Below are 14379 nucleotides of genomic sequence, written 5' to 3' on the forward strand. Positions count from 1 at the left end.
GCCGGGGCAAGAAGATAGGTCTTCGGCGGCATCGCGGAAAAAGCCTGTTGAGACCACGTCGGCAGACCAGTCGTGATGGATCGGCGGGACTCCGCGTCGACAACAAAGGGTCCAGGCCAATTGGGAAAAGAGCTATTGTAGCCCTAGAATTAGCTGGTATATGGCCCTAGCTCGTGGCTAGCTCAAGGATAACTGGTGCTTGCTTCGGGACAGAGGCGTTAGCTAACAGTAGCCACTCGGTAGCCACTCAGCTAGCTAGCTGCGATGATCCTGTGTAATGATCCAGAGCGGCAACAATCCGGTGATGTGGTAGGGAGAAGCAGTCCGATATGCTCTGGGTTGATATCGCGCTGTGCAGACTGGCATGTATTGTCTGAGTTAAAGCTGGCGGTGTCCTAGGTAAAACGTGAAGACCGCAAGCCGTGGCTAACAAAGACTAGTAGCTAGTTAGCTGGCTAGCTGCTGACGGAGGTTCCTGTTATATGGAATAAAAATAGCAGATCCGTACCACATTGGGTGAGGTGGGTTGCAGGATATTTAGTTCGTAGATAGAAAGTGAGATTAAAATGTATACAAGAAAAAATATCACATGGAATCTTGTAGTAACCAAAAAAGTGTTAAACAAATCACAATATATTTTTATATTTGAGGTTCTTCAAATAGCTACCCTTTGCCAAGAGTGGGCAAAGCAGTCATCAAGGCATTCTCTCAACCAGCTTCACCTGGAATGCTTTTCCAACAGTCTTGAAGGAGTTCCCACAAATGCTGAGCACTTCTTGGCTGCTTTTCAATCACTCTGCTGTCCGACTCATCCCAAACCATCTCAATTGGGTTGAGGTCGGGTGATTGTGGAGGCCAGGTCATCTGATGCAGCATTCCATCACTCTCCTTCTTTGTCAAATAGCCCTTTCACAGCCTGGAGGTGTGTTGGGTCATTGTCCTGTTGAGTGCCTCCCGAGTGCCTTAGACCAATGCACCACTAGGGAGGCCCCACAAATGATTTCATTTAGAATTGTTGCACAATGATTGGGCTTATGAATGCACGTTTTACTGCAGCAGCAACAGGAGCTGTAGCAGCAGCTCTCGCACTCTGACAGATTCTCTGCTTAAGCTAGGCTCTGTCTGTATGCCCTGCATGTGATAAATAATCATAGCGACTAACAAAAATACACGTCCCAATTTAATTCCACAAAATAATGTAAATTAACCCGGCCAAATGTATTTAAATTGACTGGTATTTTCACAAATGAATAGGCTAAAAATCATATTTCTTTGGGGCTTAAAGCTGGCTATTACCGGCTAACGGAAACCTCGGTTGACTATCATCAGTAGTGTTGTCACGATACCAGAATTTTGACTTCGATACCAGATTTAGTATCACGATACCGAAACGATACCGCGGCAGAAGCGTATTAGCTAATGTCACAGAATAATCACTGGGCATACTGATTTCCTATACTGTGTATTTTGTAGGCTATTTAAACATGTCATATTATAACGCTCACATGAGTGTAATGCGTGGAGGTATGTTTTCGTTAGAAACCATGCTCTTGGCATTTTCTGTCCTCTCGTTTGTTTCTCAAAAGTGGCTGTGTCAGCTGCAAGCGCAAGTAGCCTGGGTAGCTTACTGCTGCCCCATTGAGAAGACTCGGACAAATTACTAGACAGACTTGATCCTCTCAATCCGTGTATGACAGGAGACAGATTTGACAGAAGTCCCGAAAGTAACAAAAATGTCGGGTTCTAGTATCGAAAAAGTACTGATGTTTCAGTATACCGTGCAACACTAATCACCAGTCACCATGCACTTATACTATAACACAATTACATGGTAGCTAGCTACTTCATATTAAAGGGGCAATCATCAGTTACTATATCCCTTTTTGGACTTATAAAATAATTATATGATTCTTGAAGAATATAACTTAGAAACACCCCATGAGCTTAGTTCAACTGTCGTATCCCACCAGAACCCAAAATATAAGCTTGTTTTACTCTGTAAACAAAGAAAATGTAATCAAACACTACATAGTTAAAACTATAATTTTGATATCATGGATGGTCAGTCCTTGCATCCATAGCTCTCTCTATGAATTTGAGTGGTTAAGAGTTCTCCAGCCCCATCACTCAGCTTTCTACCAAACCAGGGGCGGGAGACAGCTTTGTTATTGTTTTTACGTAATTTACGTACAGGAATGCTTGCTAATAAGCAACAACACATTTTTTTGCAGTGTTGTTTTTCTGTGTTGGTGACAGACTTCATAGCTCAAATGTCCCATTCATATTGGAACTGTCCCATCATATAACCGTGTCAAGCTCAAATAAACTGCTGTTTGATCAGAGCTAGTCGTGGGGGAGGCGAGGCTGGTGGACTCCACACTTACTACTAGGTTACCTACAGACGCATGGCTGATGAAGGGCAGGCCTGGTACTTAATGGTCTACTGCTCCTGTTTGTCTGTTCTTTATATATTGAGTTTTTGTTCAGTAAAAGAGTGGCCCAATCACTGGCCACTTTAGTAAATGGATCACTAGTCACTTTAAACAATGCCACTTTAAATAATGCCACTTTAAATAATATTTACATATCTTACATCACTCATATCATATGTATATACTGCATTTTATACCATCTACTGCGCCTTGCCTATGCCGCTCGGCCATCGCTCATCCATATATTTATTTGTACATATTCTCATTCACCCGTTTAGATTTTTGTGTATAAGGTAGTTGTTTGGGAATTGTTAGATTACTTGTTAGATATTACTGCACTGTCGGAACTAGAAGCACAAGCATTTTGCTAAACTTGCATTAACATCTGCTAACCATGTGTATGTGACCAATGAAATTTGTTTTGACATTGAGGATACAGGGTTACTGAAAATTGAGAATCTGTTGAGCTGCCTAGAACTTGCCACGGTGTCCCTATCAGATTTTGCACTGGGAGCCAAATCAAGTAATCATCAATCAAAGTTGTTGGTTTCTCAGGCGCGTAAACTATCAGATTTTGAAATATGACAACACCATACATGGTGCTGATTTCCTGTGCCGTGTATTTTGTAGGTTAGTTCACTCACAGCCTAGTGTAGGTTTTTAGTGTTTATTTTTTTAGAGAGTGTTTGCATGGTAACATTGTTGGTTTATAAATGTTTTGCTTTTATATGTAGGCCTAGCTAGTTAGCTGGGAGTTAGTAGTAAGGCTACCACTTTCCTCATGGTTAATGGCAATTCAGTGTGTAATGATGACCAATCTGAAGCATTGTGACGTCTTGTAACACATCAAACAAAGAAACCACTCCATAGCATGACCCAAGACAAACCCACCGTGGGGTTCTGAGTCTGACCCACTATGTTGAAAACCATTGACCTAACTTCATCAACTTCAGAATGCAACACTGTAACACTACGTTAATATTAGCCCTTTAATATATATTTGATTGATTGAGTAATGACCCACCCTGTGAGGAGATGAAGGCGGGCCCGGCACCATGCAGGGCAGAGAGAGCTCTGCTGCTGGAGCTAAAGACATGTCACTTCATTTTTTATTTAACCTTTATTTAACTTGGCAAGTCAGTTAAGAACAAATTCTTATTTACAATGACGGCCTACCAAAAGGCAACAGGACTCCTGCGGGGACAGGGTCCTGGGATTAAAATAAATAAATACAATATAAATAGGATAAAACACACATCATAACGAGAGAGACAACACAACACTACAAAAAGAGAAACCGAAGGCAGCAACACAACATCATAACATGGTAGCAACATAACATGGTAGCAGCACAAAACATGGTACAAACATTATTGGGCAGGGACTTCGGACCACTTGGCATCCAGCCAGTACGCCACTACACTTTCCTTTTTTAAACCCTCCTCTCTTGGCACTTGGCAGGCTTTCAGCTGATAATTAAGGCATGAAAACAGAGTGTTAGCCAGCTCTGGACCTGCTCCAGAAAGGGGGAGAGAGTGGGGATGTAAAAGTGTTGCCCTGGATTGGAAGGCTTTGTTTGGTTACTGTACTGTGTGCACTAGTTCCTATTATAGAGGGAAACTGTCAACTGTTGTTTTTTCATATCAATGGATGGACAAACAGGATGGGAAAGCTTGATGTAGGCTACCCTTTTATTAGAGCATGTTTGGAGATACTATAGTAGCTTGCTTTGCTCGGACATTTCACAGACATTTGATTAGTTAACTTGGCGTTGTTAGTTTGGATTGTATCCAGATGTTGATACCGTTTCTGTACCATGTAGAGGTCGACCGATTTGTGATTTTTTTTTTCAACGCCGATACCGATTATTGGAGGCCCAAAAAAGCTGATGCCCGATTAATCGGCCGGTTATTATTTTTTTTATAATGACAATTACAACAATACTGAATGAACACTTATTTTAACTTAATATAGTACATCAATAAAATAAATTTAGCCTCAAATAAATAATGAAACATGTTCAATTTGGTTTAAATAATGCAAAACAAAGTGTTGGAGAAGAAAGTAAAAGTGCAATATGTGCCATGTAAGAAAGCTAATGTTTAAGTGCCTAGCTCAGAACATGGGAACATATGAAAGCTAGTGGTTCCTTTTAACATGAGTCTTCAATATTCCCAGGTAAGAAGTTTTAGGTTCTAGTTATTATATTATTCTAGGAATTATAGGACTATTTCTCTCTATACGATTTGTATTTCATATACGTTTGACTATTGGATGTTCTTATAGGCACTTTAGTATTGCCAGTGTAACAGTACAGCTTCCGTCCCTCTCCTCGCTCCTACCTGGGCTCAAACCAGGAACACATCGACAACAGCCACCCTCGAAGCAGCGTTACCTATGCAGAGGAAGGGAAAAAAACTACTCCAAGTCTCAGAGCGAGTGACGTTTGAAACGCTGTTAGCGTGCACCCGGCTAACTAGCTAGCCATTTCACATCGGTTACACAAGCCTAATCTCGGGAGTTGATAGGCTTGATGTCATAAACAGCACAATGCTTGAAGCATTGCGAAGAGCTGCTGGCAAACGCACGAAATTGCTGTTTGAATGAATGCTTACGAGCCTGCTGGTGCCTACCATCGCTCAGTCAGACTGCTCTATCAAATCATAGACTTAATTATAACATAACACACAGAAATATGAGCCTTTGGTCATTAAAATGGTCGAATCCGGAAACTATAATTTCCAAAATAAAACGTTTATTCTTTCAGGGAAATACGGAACCGTTCCGTATTTTATCTAACGGATGGCATCCCGAAGTCTAAATATTGCTGTTACGTTGTACAACCTTCAATGTTATGTTATAATTAATTTGTTAGGAATACATGGACTTCACACAGTTCGCAATGAGCCAGGCGGCCCAAACTGCTGCATATACCCTGACTGCTTGCATGGAACGCAAGAGAAGTGACACAATTTCTCTAGTTATAAGAAATTCATGTTAGCAGGCAATATTAACTAAATATGCAGGTTTAAAAGGCATTGACGTTTATGGTTAGGTACATTGGTGCAACGACAGTGCTTTTTTCGTAAATGCGCTTGTTAAATCATCACCCGTTTGTCGAAGTAGGCTGTGATTCGATGAGAAATTAACAGGCACCGCATCGATTATATGCAACGCAGGACACGTTAGATAACTACACATGGTTGATGATATTACTAGTTTAACTAGTGATTATGTTAAGATTGATAGTTTTTTATAAGATAAGTTTAATGCTAGCTAGCAACTTACCTTGGCTTCTTGCTGCCCTCGCGTAACAGGTCGTCAACCTGCCACGCAGGCTCGTCGTGGAGTGCAATGTAAGGCAGGTGGTTAGAGCATTGGACAAATAACCGGAAGGTTGCAAAAATGAATCCCCGAGCTGACAAGGTAAAAATCTGTCGTTCTGCCCCTGAACAAGGCAGTTAACCCACCGTTCCTAGGCCGTCATTGAAAATAAGAATGTGTTCTTAACTGACTTGCCTAGTTAAATAAAGGTGTAGAAATGTAACATTTTTTTTAAAATCGGCAAATCGGTGTTCATTAATGCCGATTGTTATGAAAACTTGAAATCGGCCCTAATTAATCGGCCATTCCGATTAATCGTTCGACCTGTAGGACCATGGTAGGACCATGGTAGGACCATGTATATGGTAGTACTGAATGTGCGCGTGAGGTGCGATTTATAAAAAATAAAAAAGGCACAAAAAAAAACTTGTGTGTATGTACAGTTGAAGTCGGAAGTTTACATACACTTAGGTTGGAGTCATTAAAGCTTAAACTGTTCCACAAATTTCTTGTTAACAAATTTCTTGTTTCTTGTTAACAAACTATACTTTGTGCATGACAGAACACATTTTTCTAACAATTTCACTTATAATTCACTGTATCACAATTCCAGTGGGTCAGAAGTTTACATACACTAAGTTGACTGTGCCTTTAAACAGCTTGGAAAATTCCAGATGTCGGGGCTTTAGAAGCTTCGGATAGGCTAATTGACATAATTTGAGTCAATTGGATGTGTACCTGTGGATGTATTTCAAGGCCTACCTTCAAACTCAGTGCCACTTTGCTTGACATCATGGGAAATTCAAAAGAAATCAGCCAAGACCTCAGAAAAACAATGGTAAACCTCCACATGTCTGGTTCATCCTTGGGAGCAATTTCCAAACGCCTGAAGGTACCACGTTCATCTGTACAAACAATAGTACGCAAGTATAAACATCATGAGACCACGCAGCCATCATACCGCTCAGGAAGTAGACGCGTTCTGTCTCCTAGAGATGAACGTACTTTGGTGCGAAAAGTGCGAATCAATCCCAGAACAACAGCAAATGACATTGTGAAGATGCTGGAGGAAACGGGTACAAAAGTATCTATATCCACAGTAAAACGAGTCCTATATGGATATAACCTGAAAGGCCACTCAGCAAGGAAGAAGCCACTGCTCCAAAACCACCATAAAAATCCAGACTACGGGTTGCAACTGCACATGGGGACAAAGATTGTACTTTTTTGATAAATGTCCTCTGGTCTGATGAAAAAAATAAATAATTGGAACTGTTTGGCCATAATGACCATCATTATGTTTGGAGGAGAAAGGGGAAGGAATGCAAGCCAAAAAACACCATCCCAAACGTGAGGACGGGGGTGGCAGCATCATGTTGTGGGGGTGCTTTGCTGCAGGAGGGACTGGTGCACTTCACAAAATAGATGGCATTAAGAGGGAGGAAAATTATGTGGATATATTGAAGCAACATCTCAAGACCTCAGTCAGGAAGTTAAAGCTTGGTCGCGAATGGGTCTTCCAAATGGACAATGACCCCAAGCATACTTCCAAAGTTGTGGCAAATTGGCTTAAGAACAAGAAAGTCAAGGTATTGGAGTGGCCATCACAAAGCCCTGACCTCAATCCCATAGAAAATTTGTAGGCAGAACTGAAAAGCGTGTGCGAGTAAGGAGGCCTACAAACCTGACTCAGTTACACCAGCTCTGTCTGGAGGAATGGGCCAAAATTCACCCAACTTATTGTGGGAAGCTTGTGGAAGGCTACCCAAAACGTTTGACCCAAATTAAACAATTTTGAGGCAATGCTACCAAATACTAATTGAGTGTGTGTAAACTTCTGACCCACTGGGAATGTGATGAAAGAAATAAAAGCTGAAATAAATCATTCTCTTTACTCTTATTCTGACATTTCACATTGTTAAAATATTGCCAAGAATCTGAAGGTCTCGTACAATGCTGTGGACTACTCCCTTCACAGAACAGCGCACACTGTCGTAACCAGAATAGAAAGATGAGTGGGAGGCCCCGGTGCACAACTGAGCAAGAGGACAACTACATTAGAGTCTAGTTTGAGAAACGGATGCCTCACAAGTCCTCAACTGGCAGCTTCATTAAATAGTACCCGCAGAACACCAGCCTCAACGTTAACAGTGAGGAGGCGACTCCGGGATGCTGACCTTCTAGGCAGAGTTCCTCTGTCCAGTGTCTGTGTTCTTTTGCCCATCTTAATCTTTTTATTTTTATTGACTGGTCTGATATATGGCTTTTTCTTTGCAACTCTGCCTAGAAGGCCAGCATCCCGGGGTCATCTCTTCACTGTTGACGTTGAGACTGGGTTTTTGCGGGTCAGAATCAGAATCTCCACAAAAGGGCTTTATTACAGACAGAACTACCCCCCCTCAGATGATCCCGCAGGTGAAAAAGCCAGATGTGACAGTCCTGGGCTGGCGTGGTTACACGTGGTCTGTAGGCCTGTTGGATGTACTGCCAAATTCTCTAAAACGATGTTAGAGGCGGCTTATGGTAGAGAAATTAATATTCAATTTGCTGGCAACAGCTCTGTTGGACATAACTGCAGTTGTGTGGCAAAACTGCACATTTTAGTGGCCTTCTATTGTCCCCAGCACAAGTTGCACCAGTGTAGTGATCATGCTGTTTAATCAGCTTCCTGATATGCCACACTTGACCTGTCAGGTAGAGGGATTATCTTTGCGAAATGCTCACTAACAGAGACGTAAACAAATTTGTGCAAAAAAATTTAGATTAAAAAGCTTTTTGTGCATATGGACATTTCTGGGATCTTTTATTTCAGCTCATGTGACATGGGACCAACACTCGACTTGTAATGTTTATATTTTCGTTTCCTGAGTCATGTTTGTGCCTGTGAGATTAGAGTCCGACAAGTAGAATCTTCTCTTCCCTTGCAGTTGAAACTCAAACAGAAAATCAACGAAGGTTGTGATCAAAACATTGTAAATAACCAAGAAACACAAGGACAAAGTTTCACTTTGGTAGACTTTTGCTTCAAGTCAATTAGACTAACTTTTATAAAAGGGCTTATAAAAATGAATCTTTCACTCAGCTCTTTGTGTGCACAGCCCCCATCCAGGAAGTGTTGCAGCGCCAGGTGGAATAGACTATTTAGGATTCGTAGTTTCACTTTCATTTACCAGCTATAAAATAAAATGTCGGAAATACTTAAAACCGCCACTGCAGCTTTTATTTGACTATAAATGGGATCATACTTGACTTTTTTTTCATTCAGGAAATGCTCAGTGTGGAGCCCTGAACACCCGCCAACGTGGCTGGTGAATAGATATCTCACCCGCCAATGCCAAAATCAACCCGCAGGCTGATTAATTTTAGACCCTGCACATCGACTCTGTACTGGTTCACCGTGTATATAACCAAGTTATCACACACTGTGCATTTTATAAATTTTTATTATAACAGTACGTGTTTCACTGTTCTATTAAATAAATATATTTTAAGTATCATTTTCTCTCTTTTCTTTCTCTCTGCATTGTTGGGAAGGGCCTGTAAGTAAGCATTTCACTGTTAGTCCACACCTGCTTTCCGAAGTATGTAAAATTAGATTTAAGGTACCTTCGCCTGCTTGCCTGAAAGTATTTTTTTACCCTGCAATAGAATTCAAGCATGTCGAGGAAGTTTGAACGTTTCTGTGGGACCATACTTCATCCCATTGTTTCCCATTCTCTGTTCTTCATTAGGCTGGCTTCTCATGCTATGGAGCCTAGCTGCAGTGCCTGATTGGACAGCTGGCTCTCTTCCTCTGGCAGCTCAGGACAGAGCCCTGTACCCAGGGGTGTATGGGAAATATTGCCCACATAGGGTGGTGAAATAGTCCTCTGGAATGGTGTGTTATTTTGGGGGAAAGTGGTAACTCTGGAGTGGTGTGTTACTTTGGGGGAAATGGGGTGACTGGAATGCCGTGTTATTTGGAGGGGAAAAAGGGGTGACCTGAAATGGTGTGTTATTTGGGGGGGGTGACATTTGTCTGGTTCATATCAGCCACTGTCTGCTTCAGTCAGGTCTCGAGTGATCCTGTAGCACAGTGTCTGGGATGTCTGTGTCTGGCTGGCTACATCTCAATGGATGAGACAGCGCTGTGGAGTGACGATTGAGACTACGCTGTCTGTGTGTCTCTGTCTCCCCTCAGGACTGCACTGACCTCTCTCCTCTCTTTCACTTCTCTTTTTCTCTCTCCTCTTTCCACTCACTCACTCACTCACTCACTCACTCACTCACTCACTCACTCACTCTGTCTGTCTGTCTGAAACCTTTGGCTGCCTGACTGACTCAGATCCCCCTCCTAGTCAGTACAGCTCTACAGTGTCACCTGCTCTACATTGTGTGTCAAATGAAGACATGACCACCGCTTTACCCTGGTTCCTGGAATGCCATTGCTCCTGCACTGTGATAACAGGCCTAACAAATGCAAATGTCGTTTTGATATCAAGTTGGAGGATTTGAAGTTGCTCGACCGAACTGCCCCCTTTTCTCTCTCTGAGTGGCTAGACTATATCCCGGCCACTGGTCCTGGTGATATACAGCTGGGCTGCACATACTTTTAATTCAGCCAGTGAATCGCCATCCTCCAGCTCACTGCCTGTTTCCAGGTGCTGCTCTCTCATTTGGCCCTCAGCCAAACTGGGTAGTCACACCTCCCTCTTTGAAAGTCTGTGGTGGTGGTTTGTGTGGCTGTTATTTACATTTTGCCAGGCTATAACCCCAACTTTGGCATGGGAGCCTTGGCTTGTCACCTTGCCAAATGACTTGGGCGGTGAAAGCCTTGCAATGCACCCTCCCACTGAAAGGTCACCTGTGTGTCTGGGGCGACCTGCCATAAACCTGTATCTATTTTTATGAGAGGTACAGCGATATGGTTCAGTGATGATCAAGTTATTTGAGGGACTTGTAGTTGCTGTTTTGTAACACATTAGATGGCTGTTATTGATTTCATATGTTGGATATTTTTTGCCATTAGACAGACCGTAACCAACATGGATAGTTTTTAGGAAACATAGGCCTATAAGCTTTAACTGATTTAGTGTGGACTTCTAAAAGTTGGGGCCTTCTTTAGACCACCATTTTTAATACGGGGTGTTGAAATGATTTCCCTCTTTCCCCTCTCCCCCTCTCTCTGCAGGCTGTAAGCTGCTATGACTCTGCCATCCTGAAGTCAGAAGGGAAAGTAGAGCCAGAGATGTTCTGCCAGCTGGGCCACTTCAATCTTCTCCTGGAGGACTATCCAAAAGGTGATCAAACATATATGCGTGCGTGCGCACACACACAGTCTACACCAGATCACATCCTTCATTTAGTAATAACAATGCTTTTGAAATATGTTTGGCAGAATGTAGGATTTCGGTGTTGGGCTTTGTCCTTTAAAGTAGCAGCAGCTGCCAGACAGACTACACGTCATCCCTCTTATTCTTCCCAAACCCTGTAAAAGGTGTCTGGGAAATTACAAACAATAGTAGGCAGTTATGTTGGTGTGTGGAATGCTCTGCTGTCTCTGTTGTCACACGGATAGTCTGAGTTCCTTCACTTGTCTGCCGTTATGTAATTCCGCTGCCATTGTTTGCGGATGGCTCTGGGCTTTATATGACTACAAGTCTGGAGGAGTTTCTTGAAGAAATGCAGTTTGTGTGCGTTTTCATGCTTGAGTGTTTTTTAAGTTCGAAGAGCTGTTTGTTATACTTTGGGTTTTATTTGGCCTGTATTGCTGATGAGGTAGTGGATTGTGTGTTGAGTGGATGAAGATGATGTAATGTAGGCTAATTGTTACAGCATTGTTTTGATCTGTTCACTAACTGGTCTCTCCTCTCAGCATTATCTGCATATCAGAGGTACTACAGTTTACAGTCGGACTACTGGAAGGTGAGTGGCTACTTTCTGAAACACCATGTATCCAAGTAGGTCTAGCTGTCGACTTCTACTTTCCGAAACACCATGTATCCAAGTAGGTCTAGCTGTCGACTGATACTTTCTGAAACACCATGTATCCAAGTAGATCTAGCTGTCGAATGCTACTTTCTGAAACACCATGTATCCAAGTAGGTCTAGCTGTCGACTGCTACTTTCTGAAACACCATGTATCCAAGTAGGTCTAGCTGTCGAATGCTACTTTCTGAAACACCATGTATCCAAGTAGGTCTAGCTGTCGACTACTACTTTCTGAAACACCATGAATCCAAGTAGGTCTAGCTGTCGACTGATACTTTCTGAAACACCATGAATCCAAGTAGGTCTAGCTGTCGAATGCTACTTTCTGAAACACCATGAATCCAAGTAGGTCTAGCTGTCGACTGATACTTTCTGAAACACCATGAATCCAAGTAGGTCTAGCTGTCGACTGATACTTTCTGAAACACCATGAATCCAAGTAGGTCTAGCTGTCGACTGCTACTTTCTGAAACACCATGAATCCAAGTAGGTCTAGCTGTCGACTGCTACTTTCTGAAACACCATGAATCCAAGTAGGTCTAGCTGTCGACTGCTACTTTCTGAAACACCATGTATCCAAGTAGGTCTAGCTGTCGACTGCTACTTTCTGAAACACCATGTATCCAAGTAGGTCTAGCTGTCGACTGCTACTTTCTGAAACACCATGTATCCAAGTAGGTCTAGCTGTTGACCCCTTGTTGTCTTGGCATTTAACTGCATACAACCACCTTGACGATGACAGTCTGTTCATAAAGGAACGGTGTTAGACTAGGGAAGCTGTTCTCCAGTGTCTGGGTCATATTCAGTCGGCCGTTTGACCCGGCCAGGCCAGCCACCAGCTCTTATCATGCGGTGTGTCCTCTCCCTGCCCAGTGTGTGTGGATAAGAGGAGGATGGATGTTGGTTCCAGTCTGCCGTGGTGCCCATTGGCGTGTGAGTGGAGATAAGGTGTTGGGGATGTGACCATGATGGGGACAGACAGCGTTGTGTTTCTGCCCCTGTTCACTGCTGGGGAAGTGTTTGATGATCTCTCCCGGGCTGCGGTTCGTGCCTGGGAGAAAGGGCTATGGCTTTAGACTGGAGTAAGGAAGGGCTACCTGGGACTGGGCAGAGCGCTGAAGCTGGGGTGTAGGGTTGGAGATTGATTGAGGATCTCTAGACTGAGCATCAGGTTGGGCTTTGGACTAGGGGCTGGGTGTAGGGTTGGAGATTGATTGAGGATCTCTGGACTGAGCATCAGGTTGGGCTTTGGACTAGGGGCTGGGTGTAGGGTTGGAGATTGATTGAGGATCTCTGGACTGAGCATCAGGTTGGGCTTTGGACTAGGGGCTGGGTGTAGGGTTGGAGATTGAGTGTGAGACTGTTGGCGAGGAGCCAGGTCTGGGGTAGAGGACTTGACTGGGAGGAGCAGGGAGGTAGGCTATACTCCCTGAGTCTGTGGAAGAAATGGTCAAAACATTGACTGAACTTGACTGAGTCTGTCTGTCTCATGGGATACGTGAGGTGAATGTGAAGGGTAGGCTGCCAGGCTGTCAGAAACGTTCTTACTCAGACTCACGCATCCTCTCTCACATCGTCGAACTCTGGGGACCGATGCGTATCGATTAATTATTACTGGTGTTGCATGGTATACTGAAACTTCTGTACTTTTTCCCATATTAGAACCTGAAAAAACGGTTTGGTACTAAAATGTTTGTTGCTTTCGGTACTTCTCTCATGTGTCTCAAGTCGTCTACTGACTGAGAGAGTATCAAGTCTGTCAGTGCAGCCGATGTCCCCTTGTCGTCTGCTCCACTTACTCATTGCTAGTTGTAGCGGCTAGAGTCTGTCTGTCCTGAGGAACCACTGCACTCACTGGGAGTCTGGGCTGCATCAATTATGCTGCACAGAAGTTCAACTCTAATGCATGTAGAATTGTTGAAAATATTTAATTACTCTTCGCAAAACAATGTCCATTATATAACTTGATTCATTCACTTCATCTCCCCCGCTTCACCTCTTTCCCAGTCAAGATCATCTTAGCTCGAGCCTCGCTGTCTGTCTGTGTCTGTGTCTGAGATGTCATGGGTCTTAAAGAGACAGCACAGACTTTTATAAAATAACAGATTGCTTCTTCTATGCAGATGTTGTTGATCAATAAAATAAGTCCCAAATGGAAGGGAAACAGTTTGTCAAATTGACTGTGATTTATATAATTGATTCATTAATGCATACATTCAAATCTAAAAACGGCCATGCTGTCTGTCTGATCCGCTCTCCTCCTAACTCCTCAGCCATGCTGTCTGTTTCATCCTCTCTCCTCCTAACTCCTCAGCCATGCTGTCTGTCTGATCCTCTCTCCTTCTAACTCCTCAGTCATGCTGTCTGATCCTAACTCCTCAGCCATGCTGTCTGTCTGATCCGCTCTCCTCCTAACTCCTCAGCCATGCTGTCTGTCTGATCCTCTCCTCTCACCTCCAAAAAAATATAATTGTTATTAAGAACATTTATATCTGATTGGTGTTGAAAATTACATTTGTTTTCTGGTTGATTGGTATGTCTGTATGAGTAGGAGGTTCTGTGGTTAGAGGCTTTCGGTTGTGACTGATACCGGTACTATAGTGTCATGTGAAACTATGGCACAATGGTAACCTCTGAAAGGTGAATTACTGGG

The 14379-nt window shown here is 43.0% G+C and overlaps 1 protein-coding gene and 1 long non-coding RNA gene across 9 annotated transcripts in view; both read left to right on the top strand.

Moving 5' to 3' along the window:
• The window catches only part of LOC115161303 (lysine-specific demethylase 6A), a 99467-nt gene that overhangs the window by 6408 nt on the left and 78680 nt on the right, over nucleotides 1-14379 (top strand). For all 8 annotated transcript variants that reach the window (XM_029712173.1, XM_029712175.1, XM_029712180.1 and 5 more), the window contains exons 3-4: nucleotides 10927-11035; nucleotides 11611-11660. In XM_029712173.1, coding sequence (XP_029568033.1) covers nucleotides 10927-11035; nucleotides 11611-11660 — 159 coding nt within the window. The remainder of the gene's footprint in view (nucleotides 1-10926; nucleotides 11036-11610; nucleotides 11661-14379) is intronic.
• On the top strand, nucleotides 11669-14191 carry LOC115161312 (uncharacterized). The gene is made up of 2 exons (XR_003869232.1): nucleotides 11669-12357; nucleotides 12405-14191. It is a non-coding gene; the product is annotated as an uncharacterized LOC115161312 (long non-coding RNA).

Source organism: Salmo trutta, chromosome 24 (assembly GCF_901001165.1).
Source record: "Salmo trutta chromosome 24, fSalTru1.1, whole genome shotgun sequence".
Lineage (NCBI taxonomy): Eukaryota > Metazoa > Chordata > Actinopteri > Salmoniformes > Salmonidae > Salmo > Salmo trutta.